We start from the raw sequence: 21,126 nt of genomic DNA, 5'->3' as shown, positions 1-21,126 counted from the left end.
CACCAATCCTTATGGCCCCTTTGAATAAGATTGTCAGTTGATGTCAAATAATGGGTAGTTTTGTGCTGTTGCCTCATCCACACCAATTTGGGTTGATACTGCCCAAACTCATTTGCAGAGGACCCTTGTACCCACTTGTTTAGGCTGGATTTCATACTAGACTCTACCAGTGAATTGACTGTGCTACCACACTGCACCATTGAATTTCTCCCAATTTTCTGCACCTCTCTCTGGAAGGAGGTGACTCATACTGAGAGCAATTTTACGGGCCTTCCAGTACCTCACCCCTGTGACCACTTTTCACCAATGAGCCTAGATGGTGAGTGCCAATAGGCTGAATAGGTGGCATCAGAACTGAGTCTGATCCTGTCATCACCCCACGCATTCAACTTTCCAGCAGAGGTACTGGATAGCAATCGGGAACGAGAATAATGTCTGGCTGGCTTTCCTCCCACCAATGGCAGCACAAGGATGCAAATTCCTTCCAAGGCGAGGGTATCTTTTCTATCTCTCCCAACCACCCCCCCCCCCCCCCAAGGAAAACAGCTGTTGCTGCTTGTATATGGAGATTGAATTTGTTCCAAAGAATGAAAATGACCACGTGCAACAGGTAATTAAATATTCTGATTCTAGTTTGAGTAATTCCTTCAAATGCTAAATGTTGGTTATATCCTAGAGGTTACTTTTCCAATAACTATAAACATGTTGATTCTTAAATGCATTTATTTAATGTATTTTTTAAGGAAAGTTTTCAGTACTTGCAATACTAACTGGCAAATCTGTTTAGGATTTCTGAAATATTTTGAAACTAATTTTGGAATGTCAAAACTCTTCAACTATAGATGGGCGCCTGCTTTACAAAGGTATTTGATGGATGTCCTTTGAAGATAAGTTGTGCTACATCTTGGATACACCCTGACACAAAGGGTAATGCTAGCTGATCAGGATTTGCTAAGACACTGAGACAATTTACAAAAAGTTGTACAGTGTTTTATATTAAAATTTAAACTTTGGCTTTGTTTTCCTTTAAATTAGACCAGTACTTAATCTTTGGATCTGAAGATGGCATTTATACATTAAATCTGAATGAACTGCACGAAGCTTCAATGGAACAAGTAAGCACAATGTATTATGGATGGATTACATCTGATCCATTCTTTGGAGAGAAGAGGGGTTTATAAGTATAGCACTGAACTCTAGGACTATATTTTGAAAAATGGGATAATAACTGTACAACTCTCATTCATTTAAGTTTCCAATTGATACTAATACAGATATTGTATTTTTCCAGCTTTTTCCCAGGAGATGTACGTGGCTGTACGTAATCAATAATATTTTAATGTCTTTATCAGGTATGTATCCATTTGGCCAAGCCTAAGAATAATAGCATGAACTGTACTCTACTTTTGAAAATTTATGTCATGGTCATTGTTTTCCTTGCAGGTCAATAAATAAAACAAAACACTGGAAAGTAAAAATTTGTAAATGCACTTTAATTCAATTTATCCATGTTCCCATGAAAATTAAGATGTGCACTTTTTATATTAATTTAAATACTATGAAAAGCTGATGGATTTTTATTTTTCCAATATTATCACCAATTTATGGAAATAGTCAATGTCATGTGCAAAATTGATTATTTAAATTTACAGGTTTTAATGTCATTGGGTAGAAATGGATTATGGCCTGTTTTTTGGGACACAGGAGACTGTGTACCAACCAGGAAGCCTGAGGCACACCAGAAATTGGTATTATTCTGACCTCATTTCAGTAATTGTCAGCGTTCCAATTTCAGGCCACTTGCCTTGCTGGCAGTGGCCCTCGGGTAACTCTGTGGACCAGCAGCGGCCCTCGAGAGTGCTGTGGAGCCGGGAGGAGCTATATAAATGTTGTTTTAAAAATTACTTGCTTTATTGGTGGCGGTCACTTGTTGGACAGCATCCACTGGAAAAACTGAGCGGAGCAGACCTAATGTCTGCCTCGCTCAGGGCAGCCCAATTGGGCAGAGGGGTCCTAAAACAGGCACGGGGCACCTCATGAACGTATGCAAGGGGCTTAACACCTGTTTTGGGTGGCCATCCAAAAAATGGCCACACCCAATATCTGGTCAAACGTCCTTGGGGCGCAGGACATTGGTCCCTGAAATTGGTCTTGTTGCTTCTGTTTTATGCCCCATGAGCCTTCTCTCTGACCTAGATGGATATATCTATATGCCTATTTTCTTGGAATATTGAAGAATATACATAGTGAATTGGATTGTAACGTTGTTTTCAGTGCTATACTGATTTTTTTTACGGGAAGACTAAAACTCAATGTCTTGTCTTTTTCCTTTGGTACATGCCAATAATATTTATTGAGAAGGCTGGGAAAGTCATGAGGCACTAAAGATTAAACTTTCAGATTGACCTTCAATTCATTCTTTTGTACTCTTTAAAAATTACAGCTTTTCTTTCTGTCCCTTGAATAGTTCTGTTGGTGTATGTATATCTTGTGAAGCAGCACTGGCCCATACAGACTGGGGAGATACTGGCTTTGAACTCTTAGTATGCATTTTGAACTGATCTCAGCCAGGAGAGTAGTGAGGGCTAATACCCTTGGTATCTCAGTCAGGGCATCCGTGAATACTTTACTCCCCTGGAGTAATTAAGAGGGGGAAAAAAATCCGAGTGCTTGCAGTTGATGGTTATCTGGTGACTTATTCTGGAATGTATGCATGTTTAGGCTTATAAACAACAATGCATCAAGAATGGCCACTTGGGTGAGATACTGAAAATCTGTTTTTTCCTCTTTGAACCATACTCCCAAGATAAATCACTGTCTTTAAGACAAGAGGAATAAGGATCAAAATGGGGAACAAGTCATGATAAACTTGCAACAAATACAGCTGTTCTTAATGTGAGTCCCTCATTGACAAGTTCACTTTCTGGCAGGAGTCACTGGACAGAAATCAGGAATGGGAACCCTAGCTTCCCCTACCTCCTCCCTTTTTTAAAGCTATATTTCTGCCCCTAAACCCAAGAACTGAAGTCAGTTGTATTCCTTCTGCTGCTGCTTCACCTGACATCGGTTCACTCTGCATAGACCAGGGAGCAAACCTGGGATCTTTGTAGTCGATGGCATAATACCATCACATGCATTGTGCAGTTGGGATGCCCAGGAAGCTTGCTTTTGAACACTGCTTAGCTATCAGTTACAGAATATCAGAGCACTGGGAGAAGGTCATTTGCTCAAATTTTGGCCAGGATCAGTACATGATATGAGAAGCAGTAAAGTGGGCAAAAAATGCATTGGATGAATTGGATTGGAGTAGCATGGTGCCAATCAGCATTTGTTTCAGTTTACAGGGACACCATATAAAATACACTTTTCATATATGCTGTGATACTCGAATACCAAGTACCCTTTTGAGATTTAAGCCTATTATAGGTTTTTGTGTGCCATATTAGACAGTTGTAGGAAGATGTCCATTTTAACTTGTGTATTTTAGAATATGAATAGTTTTATATTATACCTTAATGACCATATAAAATGTGTTCTGTCACTTGCACTGAATGTATATTTAACCAAAATAATCCTTGTGCTTTTCCTTTCATTTACTATTTGTAATAGCTGCTTGTCTAAATGCTTTTGTGTGTGAAATTAATCAAATGTCTTGTATTCTCCTCTTCCCATAATGGCTTCACTTTGCCTCCTAATCGCACTGATCACTGCGTGCAGAAGGTAATCACAATTCAAGAATTTTCGGCCTTCACTGTATTTATGCATGCTTTTATGTGAAGTCTTGTCTGCTCACGTATCAAAGTACAATATTAAAATGCAACCCTACAACTTCATGCCTTTTCCTAAAGGAGTCTTGTTTATTTTCCAAGGGCCAAAACTTGGTCTCCAAAATAACAATTTAAGAAAGGTGATGTGCTCGTATCCTCCCACCTGAGCATATTCAACTTCCTTGCCATATAATTCCTTGCTTTTCTTTTTCTTATCCCTGTTTTTCACCTCTGCATTTATTTTCAATAAAATTTGATTCTTGGTAATAGGTTGTATTTTAAAATACATTTTACTGTTCTCTACCTTTACTTCTATGTTCTAAGATAACTGCCTGGACCATTTTATAGTCTTGGGTTACTTTTGTTGCACAAATCTCAAGAACAGATTTTTTTTTATTTTTGACTGTTAGTGCCTCTTAAACTCAGTCTTTAAAATCTGTGTGCTGGAAGAGTGTATTTGATCAAATATACCACCAGCCAAAGGATTTTAATCATTACATCCCTGTTATTACTGTACTTCATTCAGAGATGGTGTTATTGTCAACGGCAAGTCTATTCCTATTGTCTGAAGAGTTTCAGCAGCAAACCTCTTCATTCCAGAAGATGTAATTTCAGAATTATATCCCAATTCAGAAACTATTATTTGCTTTGCATATTACCAGTTTCATAGTGTTGGTTCAGAATGAAGAACAAAATACTGCACATGGATGAAGTAACCAAAATTACCTGAAACCATACAAGTTAACCACAAAGGGGCTTATATATGTGCTCTGAAAAGTGCTTTGCTGTTCATGTATAGGCAGTACTGTGGCTAGAGTTTGATAAGATTGTCTGAAATGTTAAGAGTCACAGTTTATTTTTGAATATCTTTTTTTATTTATTCATTCATGGGATGTGGGCATCGTTGGCAAGGCCAGCATTCATTGTCCATCCCTAATTGCCCTTGAGAAGGTGGTAGTGAGCTGCTGCTTTGAATCACTGCAATATGTGTGGTGAAGGTACTCCCACAGTGCTGTTAGGTAGGGAGTTCCAGGATTTTGACCCAGCAACGATGAAGCAATGGCTATATATTTCCAAGTGAGGATGGTGTGTGACTTGGAGGCCAACTTGGAGCTGGTGGTGTTACCATGTGCCTGCTGCCCTTGTCCTTCTAGGTGGTCGAGGTCATGGGTTTGGGAGGTGCTGCTGAAGAAGCCATGGCGAGTTGCTACAGTGCATCTTGTAGATGGTACAAACTGCAGCCATGGTGCGCCGGTGGTGGAGGGAGTGAATGTCAAAGGTGGTGGATAGGGTGCCGATCAAGCGGGCAGTTTTGTCCTAGATGGTGTTGAGCTTCTTGAATGTTGGAGCTGCACTCATCCAGGCAAGTAGAGAGTATTCCATCACACTCTTGACTTGTGCCTTGTAGATGGTGGAAAGGCTTTGGGGAGTCAGGAGGTGAGACACTCTGCAGAATACCCAACCTCTGACCTGCTCTCGTTGCCACAGTATTTGTGGCTGGTCCAGTTAAGTTTCTGGTCAATGGTAACCTCTAGGATGTTGGTGGGGGATTGGATGATGGTAATGCCATTGAATGTCTTGGGGAGGTGGTTCGACTCTCTTATTGGAGGTGGTCATTGCCCAGCACTTGTGGTGCAAATGTTACTTGCCACTTATCAGCCCAAGTCTGGATGTTGTCCAGGTCTTGTTGCATGCAGGCACAGAGTGCTTCATTATCTGAGGAGTTGTGAATGGAACTGAACACTGCAATCAGCAAGCATCCCTACTTCTGACCTTATGATGGAGGGCAGGTCCTTGATGAAGCAGCTGAAGATGGTTGGCTGAAGATGGTTGGGCCTAAGGAACTCCTGCAGTGATGTCCTGGGGCTGAGATGATTGGCCTCCAGCAACCACAGCCATCTTCCTTTGTGCTATTAATGACTTCCAGCCAATGGAGCGTTTTCCCTCTGATCCACATGAACTTTAGTTTTACTGGGTTTCCTTGGTGCCACACTCTGTCAAATGCTGCCTTGATGTCAAGGGCAGTCACTCTCGCCTCACCTCTAGAATTGAGCTCTTTTGTCATGTTCAAACCAAGGTTGTAATGAGGTTTGTAGCCGAGTGGTCCTGGCGGAACCTAAGCTAAGCAACGGTGAGCAAGTTATTGCTGAGTAAGTGCTTGCTAGAACTGTCAATGACACCTTCCACCACTTTGCTGCTGATTGAGAGTAGACTGATGGGGCACTAATTGGCCGGATTGGATTTGTCCTGCTTTTTTTTGTGGACAGGACATACCTGGGCAATTTTCCACATTGTTGGGTAGATGCCAGTGTTGTAGCTGTACTGGAACAGCTTGGCTAGCGGCCTGGCTAGTTCTGGAGCACAAGTGTTCAGCATTACAAATAGGATGTTGTCTGGGCCCGTAACCTTTGCTGTATCCCGTGCACTCACCCGTTTAGTGTTATCACTTGGAGTGAATCGAATTGGCTGAAGATATCTGTGATGGTGGAGACCTTGAGAGGAGGCCCAAGATGGATCATCCACTCGGCACTTCTGGCTGAAGATGGTTGCAAACGCTTCAGCCTTGTCTTTTGCACTCATGTGCTAGGCTCCACTGTGGGGATGTTCATGGAGCCTCCTCCTCCCATTAGCTGTTTAATTGATCACCATTCAAGACTGGATGTGACAGGACTGCAGAGCTCTGATCTGATCTATTGGTTGTGGATCGATGAAGATTTGTGCTCCAGAACTAGCATGCTGCTTCCTCTATTTGGCATGCATATTCTAGCTTCACCAGGTTGGCACCTCATTTTCAAGTACGCCTGGTGCTGCTCCTGGCTTGCTCTTCTACACTCCTCATTGAACCAGGGTTGGTCACCTGGCTTGATGGTAATGGTAAAGTGAGGAATATGCCGGGCCATGAGATTACAGATTGTGTTGGAATACAATTCTGCTGCTGCAGATGGCCCACAGCACCTCATGGATGCCCAGTTTTGGGCTGCTAGTTCTGTTCTGAATTTATTTAGCACCGTGGTAGTGCCACACAACACGATGGAGGGCATCCTCAGTGTGAAGACAGGACTTCGTCTCCACAAGGACTGTGCGGCGGTCACTCCTACCAATACTGTCATGGACAGATGCATCTGTGACGGGTAGATTGGTGAGGGCCATTGGTCAGGTTTTTCCCTGGTCAGATGGTTATCTCACCGCCTGCCGCAAGCCTAGTCTGGCAGCTGCTGTGTTCAGGGCTTGGTCAGTAGTGGTGCTACTGAGCCACTTTTGGTGATGGACATTGAAGTCCAGAGTACCTCCTTCAGTGCTTCTTTGAAGCGGTGGTCAGCATATATATATTAATGATCTGGACGAGGGAATTGGATGTAATATCTCCAAATTTGCAGACGACACAAAGCTGGGTGGCAGGGTAAGCTGCGAGGAGGATGTCGAGAAACTCCAGTACGATTTGGACAGATTGGGTGATTGGGCAGAAACATGGCAAATGCACTATAATGTGGATAAATGTGAGGTTATCCACTTTGGTGGCAAAAACAGGAAGGCAGATTATTATTTGAATGGCAACAGATTGGGAGAAGGGGAAGTGCAGAGAGACCTGGGTGTTCTTGTGCACCAGTCGCTGAAGGTAAGCATGCAGGTGCAGCAGGTGGTTAAGAAGGCAAATGGTATGTTGGCCTTCGTAGCAAGAGGGTTCGAGTACAGGAACAAGGATGTCTTGCTACAGTTGTACAGGGCCTTGGTGAGACCGCACCTTGAGTATTGTGTGCAGTTTTGGTCGCCTTACCTGAGGAAGGACAGTGTTGCCATGGAAGAAGTACAGCGAAGATTCACCAGGCTGATACCTGGGATGGCAGGAATGACATATGAGGAGAGATTGTGTCGATTGGGCTTATACTCACTGGAGTTTAGAAGATTGAGAGGGGATCTCATCGAAACCTATAAAATTCTGTCGGGCCTGGACAGACTAGATGCAGGAAGGATGTTTCTGATGGCCGGGGAGTCCAGAACCAGGGGTCATAGTCTAAGGATAAGGGGTAAGCCATTTAGGACTGAAATGAGGAGGAATTTCTTCACCCAGAGAGTGGTGAACCTGTGGAATTTGCTGCCACAGAGGGTGGTGGAGGCCAGTTCATTAAATATATTCAAGAAGGAGTTGGATATATTTCTTAAGGCTAAAGGGATCAAGGGATATGGGGAGAAGGCAGGGACAGGGTACTGAATTTGGATGATCAGCCATGATCTCATTGAATGGCAGAGCAGGCTCGAAGGGCTGAATGGCCTACTCCTGCTCCTATCTTCTATGTTTCTATCAGCTTGGGTGGTAATCAGCAGGATGCCGATGTTTGACCTGAAGCCATGAGACTTCATTGGGTCTGGAGTCAATGTTGAGGACTTCCAGGACCACTCCCTTCCGACTGTGTACCACTGTGCTGCCACCTCTATTGGGTCTGTCTTGCTGGTTGGACAGGACTCCCAGGGAAGGTGATGGGACATTAGCTGATCGGTATGATTCTGTCAGGCTATTGCTTGTCTGTGTCTCCCAATTTTGCACCAGATGTTAGTGAGGAGGACTTTGCGGGATCAACTGGGCAGGGTGTGCCTTTGTCGTGTCTGAATCCGCATTGCTTGATGCAACCGAGTGGCTTGCCAGGCCATTTCAAAGGGCAGTCAAGAGTTAGGTAGTTAGTCACATATAGGCCAGACCAGGTAAGAACATCAGGTTTTGTTGCCTAAAGGACATTAGTGAACCATTTGGGTTTTTACAACAATCCGATAGCTTCATGGTCACCATTACTGATGCCACCTTTTTATTCCAGATTTATTTAATTAACTGAATTCAAATTCACAAACTGCCATGGTGGCATTTAAATCCGCCTCGCTGGATTGTTAGTCTAGGCCTTTGGATTACTAGTCCAGTAACATGACCACTATGCTGTCATACCTGATTGGATAGTTGTCAGAAATTTGTCCCTCTAGACGTTTGTAAAAATTATTGTGGCCAGGAAAGGTCCCTAGGGCCCAACAAACGTTTTTTCCTTTTTTTGTTGCAGATCAATCTATCTACCCACTTTCTCAACAAATCCCTCAGTCCTTTTCGGAAGTGTCTAATTGGCTCTCGAACCCATTTATTCCCACTTCAATGCCCTTTCCTGTTAACTTGTTCTGTGACTCAATTACTCTTTTTATGATGGTTTTACTAGACTTGCTCCTAAATTTCCAAATTTTTAACTGGTATGCCCTGGTATTTGAACCCTTTTACTATGGTGAACCATTTGCTAGGATCAAGTTTGCCAATCATTTTCATAATCTTGAAAATTTCAGTTAAATAATCTAAACATATCCCTTATTAGAAGCCAAGCCTAATTTAACATTTTCCTCACAATGTAAATCTTAATGATCAGAATGATCTTAGTTGCTCGCTACTTTCTTAGGGGCTTTAATATATTTCTCGTGATTAGGTGAACAGGATTGCACAGAGTATTGTTGATTGGGTCTGATTAGTGTCTTGGACAGTAATAGTACTGTCCCATTGGATTTGTACTCTATCCTCATGCTATTTCAATTGAGTACTTTTTAAAAATACTGTAGCTAAGCACTGTGTGGACAGATTCATAGATTTATTCAATATAACACTTGATGAGCTCACTACAGTACTGCTATTCCATTGAACACACTGTTCCCTTTTTGGTTTCTTGCTCCATTATTATTTATTTTGCATTTATATCACTGCTTCAATTAAAAGTATACTCCATATGATGAGAAATATGTTGACCAAAGAGTATGATCAAGCAAATGCAATCAATTTTGAATTCTCTACTTGGCCATAAAACTACTAATCGCCACAGCTGTAAAGTTACAATTTGTTTTTTTATAAATTTTAATCATTCCATGAAATATATCACTTACGATTAATTCAGATTAAAGCAAAATATTTTCTCCTTTTTTGGCTTGAAATCCATGATTTTTCCTCTAAGGGGGGAAAAAAAACCCCGTGTTTGCGTGGGTTTCCTCCCCGGGTGCTCCGGTTTCCTCCCACAGTCCAAAGATGTGCCGGTTAGGTTGATTGGCCATGATAAAAATTGGCCCTTAGTGTTAGGGGGGATTAAATGCGCGGGGTTACGGGGATAGGGCTTGGGTGGGATGGCTGTCGGTGTAGGGACCGGGTGCTAGGGTTTGGATGATCAGCCATGATCTCGTTGAATGGCGGAGCAGGCTCGAAGGGCCGAATGGCCTACTCCTGCTCCTATCTTCTATATTTCTATGTTTCTAAACATTGTGATATAATATGCTTTTAGATAGAAAACAATGTGTTAAAAGACAATGATCATTTTGTTTTGTTAGAAACATTTCAAAAGTTAATTTTATTCACATTTCCATAACTTCATATAAAGATTTCAGAAAACACTCAGTTTAGTTTATCTAAGATTAAGGTAATTCCAGAATTTAAATTTAAATGAACAGTATGGAAGATGGTAAAAGAGGGATACAAGGGGAGAATAATTGCTGATGCATTTAGTTACTGAAGAAATGTGTATATAAATTTATAGCTTTTTAAAAAGTCTAGAAAATTTTTACATTTCCAAATCATTGAGAATAATTTCTTATGTGCATTTATCATATGCCTCAAAAGTTGGGTTAGTTCTTCCTGTATATAAAGTTACTGTGTGCTGAGTGATTTTATTTTTGGTGTGTAGAATCAGTGACATTTCAAAACAGCAACTTGCATTTAAGTAGTGTTTTTAATGTAGAAAAAATATCTCCGTGCACATAACAGAAGTGTAATCGGGCAAAAATGGGTGACGAGCCGAAGGAGGAGATATTAGGAGGGTAGAGTTGGAGTTGGAGGAGAGCGAATAGAGATGAAGTGGGATTTAACAAGGAAATTTCAGCATAGGGCCTAGATGGCTGAGGTTGCCAATGCAAGAAAGAAGTGCGGGGTGGGGGCGGCGGCACTGGGAGGAACGGTGGGGATACACTAGAGGCCAGAGTCTGAGGAATGAAAAGATCAGGGGATGGGGAGGGGCGGGGGGGTGGGGGCCTGCTTGGCTGGAGGAGGTTAGAGATATGAAGAGATTTAAATTGGAGGCATAGGAGAACTGGATGTCAATGTAGATCAGCAAGGACAGGCGTGATTGATTAACTGGAATTACTGTGGGATGTAATACAGGCAGCAAAGTTGTGGATGAGAAGTTTATGGAGCGTGGAGGATGGGAGGCCAGCCTGGAAAGGATTGGAATAGCTGAGTCGGGAGGTGATAAAGGCATGGATGAGGGTTTCAAGAGCAGATGTGCTGATGCAGGGGTGGAGGGATGCGATGTTGAGGTGGAAATTGGCAGTATTTATGATGGAGAGCACATGGGGTTGAATGCTCTGCCTGGGATTGAATAGGTGCTGAGGTTGCTAATAGTATGGTTCAAAGATATAATGGAAAAACAGCTAGAAACCAAAAATATAATGTAGAATAGTCAGCACAGATTTCAAAAAGGAAGGTCATGCTTGACCAATCTTATTAATTATTTGAAGTAACGATGAGTAGACAAGGGTAATGTAATAGATGTAATATATTTGGATTTTCAAAAGGCCTTCGATAAGGGTCTTATTAACCTAATAGTAGACTTATGACTACAATCAGAGCATGTGGAGTCAGGGGACAAGTAGCAGAATGGATAGCAAGCTGGCTACAAAACAGAGCCATAGGGGTAGGTACTCAGATTGGCAAAAGGTGGGAAGTGGTGTTCCACAGGGCTCGGTCATAAATATAAGATGGTTACAATAAATCCAATAGGGAATTCAGGAGAAACTTCTTTACCCAAAGAATGTTAAAAATGTGAATAGCATAGATTCATTTAAGGGGGGGGAGCTTGATAAGCATGAAGGAGAAAGGAATAGAAGGATTTGCTGATGGGGTTAGATGAAGAAGAGTCGGAGGAAGCTCGTGTGGAGCATAAACGCTGGCATAGACCAGTTGAGCGAATGCCCTGTTTCTGTGCTGTAGACACGATGTAACCTGAGACAGTTGCCTGGGAAGAGGAATGGAATCTGTGTCGAGGATATGGAGTTTGTGGAGATGACTGATTTTCCCAATGTTTAACTTGAGTAAATTGCAGCTAATCGAAGATGAATATTGGACAAGCAGTCTGACAACAGAGGCGGTGGAGGGATTGAGGCAGTGGAGAGATACAGCTGGGCATTGTCAGCATACACGTGGAAGCTGACCTCGTGTCTCTATATGTTGCCAAGGTGCAGCCTGTAGATGAGGAAGAGGAATGGGCTACGGATAGATTCCTGGGGGCCTCTGGAGATAAAGGTGCAGGGGCGGACAATAAACAAATGCTGGAGATACTCTGGCTACGATTGGACAGGTAAGAGAGGAATCAAGTGAGGGCAGTCCCAGCGAGCTGGACAGTGGAGGAGAGGTGTTGGAGGAGTCTGGTGTTGTTGACTGTGTCAAAGGCTCCAGAAAGGTGGAGGAGGCATCGTGCACCATAGTCACGGATGATATAATTTGTGACTCTGATTTAGGGCCTATTCAGTGCTGTAGCGGGGTGGAAACCTGATTGGAGAGATTCAAACATGCAATTGCGGGAAAGATGGGCATGGATTTGGGAAGCTAAAACATGATCAAGGTCTTTCGAGAGGAAATGGAGGTTGAAGATGTTTGGGTAGTTTGCAAAGACATAGGGGTTGAAGCTTTTTTGTCAGGAAGGTGATAGGAGATAAACTGGAGAAAGACGTGGATTCCAGGTTAGGGCAGGAGTTGCGGGGTGCAGGGGTCGGGGGAAGCAGAGAGCTGAACGGATGGCCTGAATCTTGGTGACAAAGCAGACCATTAGCTTCTCACATTTATTGGCGGAGAGGGGTTTAAGGAGATGGTTGATGGTGAAGTAAAGAAGCTGGGGGTTATCTTTGATCTCCGGGATGATCCTGGAGTTGTGACGGACGCGTCAGTGGGACGTTGGAGAATGCCGGGTGGGGCGTAGAGGGTAGCTATGGATTTATCCAAGAGGGAAGGCAGAAGAGTAGTGATGGGTTGGGGTAGGAATTGGGGGGTGTGTGTGTGTGTGTCAAGTACCCAAGAAGTGAGAAAAAGTGACATGACTGGGTGACTGAAAGGGGAGGAAAGAGAAGTGAAGGGGTTGAGGGGAAAATAAGAAAGGTGGAAGGTAATGGGCTTGGTCCAGAGCAGCAGTCAAAACACACATGCAAATAGATACAGGGAATTCTAATCTTTGCCATGCCACATGATCGGGAGGGACATGTCCTAGTCATAAAGGGAGGGAGATGATTTTGGAGAGTCCAAAATTGAGGTTTGAGGTCCTGTGGTGGATGAAGTTGAGATGTAGAGAGGGTGGAGTCAGCTTGGCGCATCAACAAACTAGGTCTAGGTTTGGAGACAATTGTAGAGAGGCAGTAGATTTCATTTGTCAGTCTTTGACTTTTATTTTCCTATTTCTCTACAATTGCAGGCAAAACTTTTCAGCTTTATTCACACAACCTCGTTGCCTTATTTGAACAGGCAAAGAAACCAGGGTTAGCATCCCACATTCAAACACACCGTTTTCCTGACAAGATAATACCCAGGTAAGGAAACTGCATTTTGTAGACTTGAGTGTCATTTAAAATCCTGCAGTGCCTTGTACTATTAGTGTGGAGCAATGTAATTTTTCTTTATTCAGCAACATTATTCCACATTCTGTAGTCCAGCCCTCTTCCAATTTGTTCCAGGTAAAACACGTCATTTATACTGGTGTTGACCTATGATCTGCAATAAATGTTTGTTTGACTGAGAATGTATGGGACAAAAACAAAATGCAGGAAACACAGCAGGTCAGACAGTATCTGTGGAGAAAAAAGTTACTGCTTCAGGTGTGCAGACCCTTAATCAGACCTGGGAGATCAGACCGATGAACAGCATTTAAAAAGAAACGGGTAAGGGGGGAAAATACAAACACATTACAGGCCATTCTATTTCTTCTCCTGTACAAGTGCTTAAGTGGAAGACAGGCAGAAGTGATTAGCATGATTAGTAGATGGCATAATGAGAGAAATCCGAAATAAAAGACCTATATTTGTCTATGCAGACAAGTTCAAGGTACTAAATATTGGAAGTAAATATCTATATATAAAGCAGTCCGTCTGTCTGTCCGCTATACACTCAAGTTATAGAGCGTACCTACACATGTTATATCAAAAGAAAGCTGATGATCAGGGGAGTGTCATAGGCGTATTTACTTTTTGGTCAGACAAAAATTGTTTGGACAGTATACAAAAAATGTTCAAAAATCCGCTCATTAGCGGTTGACCAATCCTACCGCTCATTAGCGTTGAGTGATGTGATGGTTGACCAATCCTGCAGTTCAGTGACCTGTTGGTTGACTAATCGGTGCGTCATGGGCGGGACCTAATCCTGCAGCCTCCCGAAACTTCGCCGCCATTTTTCCCCCTGCTTTTCCTCAACAGCGAGCGGGGCAGCTGCGTCGGCCCGCCGGAGCGGGAGGTGAGTTGGGGTCACTCGGGCCGGGCCCCTCAACCGCTCGGCCCGAGACACAGAGCGGGGGAGCGGCAGCGGGCGGCCGTCAATCGCGCGGCCCGAGACACAGAGCGGGGGAGCGGCAGCGGCAGCGGCCGGCCGTCAACCGCGCCGCCCTCTAAACTACCCTGGCAACGCCAGGCCCCCCCCTGCTAGTAGGGTATAAACCTGCAGCATGAGTCATAACCTATGAATGTCTTATAAAATGATGCTGTGAAACAGAACTGAAATCTGCCTTGTATGTTGTTTCCAGGAGGTTTGCTTTAACGACAAAAATCCCTGAAACGAAGGGTTGCCACAAGTGTTGCATTGGTGCGTAAAATTCTGTGTTTTTTAAACATTTTCTTGGAGCATGGTAATTAAGTGTACAAAACTGTTCCTTTTAAATAAAACACTTCTTAAGGGTATGCACGCTTCTTTATCTGGTATTGTTCCCCGGATCATACACCACATGTCTCTATCAATGTCACTTTGATCTGGTTGCTGGGAGATGTAGAAAAATGGTCCTTCAATCTTGTTCCTCTTCCATTACTTGGTATCTCCCCACAGCAGAGCAGCTGGGATCAGGAACTGGAAGTGTAGGAGAATGGAACAGTCCACCGTAGCACATATCTTTCTCTTGAAAATGCCTATTTTTTGGGAAGCACTGTTGGTTAGACACTGACCATACACCGTGTATAGGAATATTGTATGGTTGTTTGGTACAAGAAAATTGAATTTAATATCTGAGCGCATTACTTTATTGAAAGCAAGTCCCTATCATCTAGCAAAAATGTACATTTTAGTTTTTTAAAACCTTATTAACATGTTGCTAATAGATCTCTGTTCACTAATTATAGTGCGAAATCCATACACTGGATACAAATACCTATGTGGAGCGCTGCAGTCTGGTATTGTCTTACTTCAGTGGTACGAGCCAATGCAAAGGTTCATGCTAATCAAGGTCAGTGTTTGTTTTTAAATTATCCATTATTTATCTGATATTATTTTAGTACTGAATTTCTTATCATAAATGTTAAACAGCAATAACTTGCATCTAAATATTGAATATTTAAAGCACACCCATATTTAAATATAATGCAAATATATAAATACGTATATATAAAAAGATCTTGGGTGTTGGTGTGTTAGTAATGTACAGTTATCTGTTCAACTTAACTCTACATTTTTCTACTTAACCTTGCAGTTCAACTGTTTTAAATGTATGTTGCAATACTGATTTTTAGTTTCCGAAAGTTTATTTTTCTTTCCTAGCATTTTGACTTTCCACTCCCAAACCCCCTCAAAGTGTTTGAAATGCTTGTGGTACCTGAGCAGGAATACCCAATGGTCTGTGTAGCCATCAGTAAGGGCAGTGAACCCAGCCAGGTGGTCCGGTTTCAGACAATAAACCTGAACTCCTCTTCCTCGTGGTTTACAGATGCTGGTTCAGGTATACAATTTTCTATTCATTTATCACAGTTTTTGTAATGGTTAGTCATTCATGGGTTACACTACAAACCAGTTTAAAGCTCATTCAGCGCTTGGGTCCGATGAATTAAGTGGAGAACTAATTATACAAGTTTGGTGATGGAGAACTAACCATCAAATAACTGTAGGTAGGCTTTGGTTACAATTGCTACTATAATATCTTTTGTCATTTAATTTATTAGCATCAGCCCCAGTTACTTTAAGCTTTGCACTGTTTTTCAGTGTACCCCATGAATGATTAGCCACTGGGAAACTAGTTTTCTGTTATGTACAGCATCTAATAGAAACTTTTTTTTTAAACTGAGGATAATTAATCTAAAAGATCTGTTTGTCTAAAGCATTACATGTTTGCAATTTCATGAATGCATCACCAATCTTGTATGCATTTTATTGCTGCAGCTAGCTGCCAGTTGGATACCATCCATATCACCCAGTTGGAAAGGGATACAGTTCTTGTCTGCATGGATCGTGAGTACCTGTCATGTTTTAATAATCTGTCTATTCCCTTTTGGTAGCATGTGTATTTTTGTTCTGAAACCAATAATATGAGAATTTATCTTGTGCTCCAACCCTGCTTTTGCTATGCCCCTGCCCATAAACAACCCCCCCCCCCCACTCACTAGCATGCTTACCCCTCCCCTTCATTAAATGTAATCTTCAATCAGCAAGTAGTGGAATTGCCCTCCATATAACATCCTACAATTATGTATAATTGTACCCAAGCAAATTTAAATGAAAAGCATTGCTCTTTGTGTGCAATGATGACGTGTGCACACATTCAACTCAAATCAAATCAACTTTTATTGTCATTTAGTGCACAAGTGCAGTACAACGAAATGTAGGCTTGCGGCTCCCAAGAGTGTACATTTAGATTAAGACATTTAAGACTCGTCCAGCTGAAAAAGTATGCACATGACATCGGACATATGCCCATTCAGCCAGAAACACATCTGCATAGCAAACTGAGTCAGGAGGAGTCGTCTTGAAATGATTTTTGGAGGCAGTGACTGATTAGTACAATATTTAAATTGGCCTCTCCTCCAGGATGGATACACAAAGTACAATTTCACAAAGAGTCGGAAGTACAATTTCAAAATATGCAGACATCAAATTTGGGGGTATAGTTAATAGAGGAGGACTGTGACAATATACAGGAAGACATTAATAAACTTGCAGAATAGGCATGTAATTGGCAAATGAACTTCAACATGGGTAAGTGTGAGGTAGTACATTTTGGTTGGAAGAATAAGGAGGTCACATAGTCATTTAAAAATAAGTGTCTATAAATGGGGTAGAGGAGCAGAGGATCTGGGGATACAGATACACAAATCACAAAGTAGTGACAGATTAATAAGGCCATAAAACAAAAAGCAAACAGCACTGGGGTTCATTTCTAGAGGGATAGAATTGAAAAGCAGAAGTTATGTTAAACTTGTATAGAACCTTGGTTAGACCCATACTTGCAGTTCTGGTCTCTATTATAAAAAGGGTACAGAGGCACTGGAGAAGGTGCAAAAAAAGAAAAAAAAAAAAAAAAAAAAATGTACTAGAATGATACCAGACCTGCGAGGTTATATATATCAGGAAAGATTGAACAAGCTATGGATCTTTTCTCTAGAAAAATATGTTTCCACTTGTGGGGGAGTCCAAACTAGAGGTCATAAGTATAAGGTAGTCACCAATAAATCCAGTAGGGAATTCAGGAAAAGCCTCTTTACCCAGAGAGTGATTAGAATGTGGAACTCGGAACCACAAGGAGTATTTGAGGCATGGATGCATTTAAGGGGAAGCTAGATAAACACGAGAGAGAGAAAGGAATAGAGGGTTATGCTGATGGGGTTAGATGAAGAAGGGTGAGTTAGATGAAGGGTGGGAGGAGGCTCATGTGAAGCACAAACGCCAGCATGCATCTATGGGCCGAATAGCCTGTTTCTGTGCTGTAAATACTTTGTAATACTAGTATACTCTGGTTAATGTATACAGTTGTAATTGACGTGTAAAGCTATTTTCAATTGACCAATATTTGCAACATCAGATTAGGGTGACTTTATGAAGGCATCCTGAATTGCAATTTTGAATACCGAGTCACCAAACTGACCTTACGACACAATCGAGTCCAATGTTTAGTCAGCACAGGAGCTGTGTATTTTTGTCCCAAACTCCTGACATGGGAAATATATAGGGCTTTTGATCATTACCAAGATTGAGAGCTATGTTTTACATATAAGTAGTGTTCAACAGGGTGGTTTTCTTCATAAATAAATTTGTTAAATGAAAAATAATTCTCATTGAAAGCAGAATTTTTTTTAGAACTAAATAAAGTATATAAAACTAAAATTATTTCATGCAATTTAAACTGCTGTGATTTTTTTTGTAAATTACAATGAAAATTGTTGCTTAATTTTCATGAACTAAAACTAGGCTGGTGAAAATAATCCTAGGAGACACTAGTGTGTAATTGTCCCTAGTAGCCCAAGGTGGGCTTATTTTCCTGTAAGATACAAATTGAAATTAATATTCTGATTTTAACTTTTACAGCATGGCTATTAAATGAGAAATAAAAATATATAACTTCAATCCATTTTTGATCTGCTGCAATAACTAGGCATTTTGAGCATGTGACAGATGCGTTAACACTACATACAGTACTAAGAATCGTGAAAACATTAATATATTGGGCACCAAAGACTGCCACAGCCTGGTAAAATATGGGCATATAGCAATTACTCACCAAATAGCAGGATCGAGCTTTCAGTTGTGCTTTCAGTGGGAGGTGCGGAATTGGAGGTAAGTCACTATTCCACAACTGGAAGAAAGTGGATTTCTGTAGGAGTTACATTTGACATTGGCAGCTGCTTTAAACAGTTTGCCTGTGTGTCATCTCAGCAGTACGTGGTCTGGGAATTCAAAGATGAAACAAGAACATTTAAATTTTTTCCCCTGAGCTTCCCGAACCCGAGAGAGATGGCTGACGTGGGCACTGCCACAGACTTGATTGGCCAAATGGCCTGTTTCTGGGCTTTAATTTATGATTCATGAGGTTCTGGCTATGGAAGAGCACCTGACCTCTACACAGCACCTCCCAACAAGCTGTAATCATTGACTGTCTTTGTGGAGAGTCCCAGGCGCAAACCCACATCCAACAACTGCATGGCGCTGATCCCTGTGGGACTCTACTACTGACCAGTCGCCAAATAGAACAATTAACCATTAATAACTATCCTATCTGTGAATGCAACCAATTAACAATCCATCTTAAGATCTGCCCTGCATTCCCACAAGACGCAGCCTTTTGTACAGTGCCTTATCCAAGGCTTTTGAAAATCTAGATACAATATCTGTCACGCTTCCTGTGGTAAACCACTGTTTGTATTCCACTGTGTACATGCCTGGACATGCCTCGGCTGACTCCTCCCACAAGTCCTAGTATAAAGGTGACTGCTCCCCAGCCCTTTGTATTTCTGGACCGGTCGACCACTCGAGGCAGACCTTCATTCTTTTGTTAATAAAAGCCTTTAGTTACTCTCTTAACTCTGTCTTTTATGAGTAATTGATAGCGCATCAATTTTATTAACACAATTTTTATAATGGAGAAGATCCTCACACCAGCATGCCTGGACTTAGATCATCGGGAGGCGGACTCATCCACCAAGTTTACTCACTGGCTTAAGTGTTTCGAAAAATTCCTGACCGCCTCCGCAGCAATCAAATCGGACGAGGACAAACTGGATGTCCTGACCTCAAGTGAACCACCGAGTGTACTCGTTCATCCAAGACGCGACCTCGTACGCGGACGCTATCAAGCTCCTCAAGGACCAGTACACGCGCCCAGTGAACGAAGTGTACGCCAGGCACCTTCTGGGGAGTCGTAAACAACAACCTGGGGAATCGACCGTGGAATACCTTCAGGCACTGTCTGTGCTTGGCCGGGCCTGTGGTTGTAAGGATGTAAAGGCCGCCGTGTACACAGAGGAACTTATCCGGGACGCTTTTGTAGCGGGCCACAGATCCAATTACACCCGACAGCGACTGTTGGAGCAGAGTGACCTCGACCTCAACAAGGCCTCTGAACTCGCACTATCATTGGATGCAGCCTACCGGGGCATGGATGCCTACTCCTCTGCACCGTGGACGCCGCGGGGAATGACAGCCTGGGACACGGTAGGACCGCCTCATAGCGCCGTGCCACACCCCAGCAACGGCCCAACTACCGCAGCAGTGTCCCAAGGCCAGAAATGCTACTTCTGTGGCCAGGCAAAACACCCCAGAGCGCGCTGCCCGGCGAAAAACGCGATCTGCTCGGGCTGCGGGAAGAAGGGACACTACGCTAGCGTCTGCAGGCCCAAAGCCACCCCGAACCCCAGCAGCGCCGCGTGTGGGCCATGCGGGCCGCCATCTTGGGCCTCCCCGGCCATGTGCGAACCACCGGTACGGCAGCCATTTTGGACGCCTCCAGCCACATGGGGATCATGGACGCTGCCATCTTGGATGACAGCCGGAACGCAGCAGGCCCCCAACACCGCCTCATCTGATACCCGCAGCGACACACCGACCCCTACGCTGGCATCCGTTACACTGGACCAAGCGAGACCGCACCAGCTGGCCAGTTCCACAATGGACATTAAGGTAAATGGCCACGATACAATCTGCCTTTTTGACTCTGGGAGCACGGAGAGCTTCATCCACCCCGACACGGTGCGGCGTTGCTCTCTCCCAGTCCTGCCTGCGCACCAGCGGATTTCTATGGCCTCCGAGTCCCAGTCGGCGGACATCGGCGGCTACTGCATGGTGACACTCGTAGTAGACGGGACCGTGTACGATCATTTTAAACTTCTGGTCCTGCCCGACCTCTGCGCTGCCGTCCTGCTGGGGTTAGATTTTCAGTGCCACCTTAAAAGTGTTACGATGGCGTACGGTGGACCCCTACCCCCACTCACAGTCCGCAGCCAGCAGCTTCCAAATTGCCTGCCGCGCACCAGGTGCAACCTCTCCACACTCAGAGTCACCCCCCCCCCCCCCCACTGTTTGCTAACCTCACCCCCGACTGTAAGCCCATCGCCACAAAGAGCAGGCGATACAGTGCCGGGGACAGGGTTTTCATTAAAACCGAAGTGGAGCGGCTCCTGAAGGAAGGGATTATTGAGGGCAGCACCAGCCCCTGGCGAGCCCAGGTTGTGGTCGTTAAGACCGGCGAGAAGCAGTGCCTGGTCATCGACTACAGCCAGACAATAAATCGCTACACCCTGCTGGACGCCTACCCACTCCCCCGCATAGCTGATATGGTCAACCAGATCGCACAGTACCGCGTCTTCTCGACCATTGACCTGAAATCAGCGTACCACCAGCTCCCTATCCGCCCTGAGGACC

General features: G+C 43.3%; 1 protein-coding gene across 6 annotated transcripts in view; it reads left to right on the top strand.

The window, feature by feature from the left end:
* map4k5 (mitogen-activated protein kinase kinase kinase kinase 5) overlaps positions 1-21,126 on the top strand; it is a 204,776-nt gene that overhangs the window by 162,670 nt on the left and 20,980 nt on the right. For all 6 annotated transcript variants that reach the window (XM_086003138.1, XM_086003140.1, XM_086003139.1 and 3 more), the window contains 8 exons: positions 843-927; positions 1,036-1,115; positions 1,292-1,352; positions 13,226-13,340; positions 14,543-14,601; positions 15,129-15,232; positions 15,544-15,721; positions 16,159-16,227. In XM_086003138.1, the coding sequence (XP_085859264.1) occupies positions 843-927; positions 1,036-1,115; positions 1,292-1,352; positions 13,226-13,340; positions 14,543-14,601; positions 15,129-15,232; positions 15,544-15,721; positions 16,159-16,227 (751 nt within the window). The remainder of the gene's footprint in view (positions 1-842; positions 928-1,035; positions 1,116-1,291; positions 1,353-13,225; positions 13,341-14,542; positions 14,602-15,128; positions 15,233-15,543; positions 15,722-16,158; positions 16,228-21,126) is intronic.

Source organism: Somniosus microcephalus, chromosome 12 (genome assembly GCF_052327205.1).
Source record: "Somniosus microcephalus isolate GS21.2 chromosome 12, FLI_Smic_1.0, whole genome shotgun sequence".
In the NCBI taxonomy this organism is placed as follows: domain Eukaryota; kingdom Metazoa; phylum Chordata; class Chondrichthyes; order Squaliformes; family Somniosidae; genus Somniosus; species Somniosus microcephalus.
Note: the sequence above shows the minus strand (reverse complement) of the source record. Positions and strands in the feature narration are given on the sequence as shown.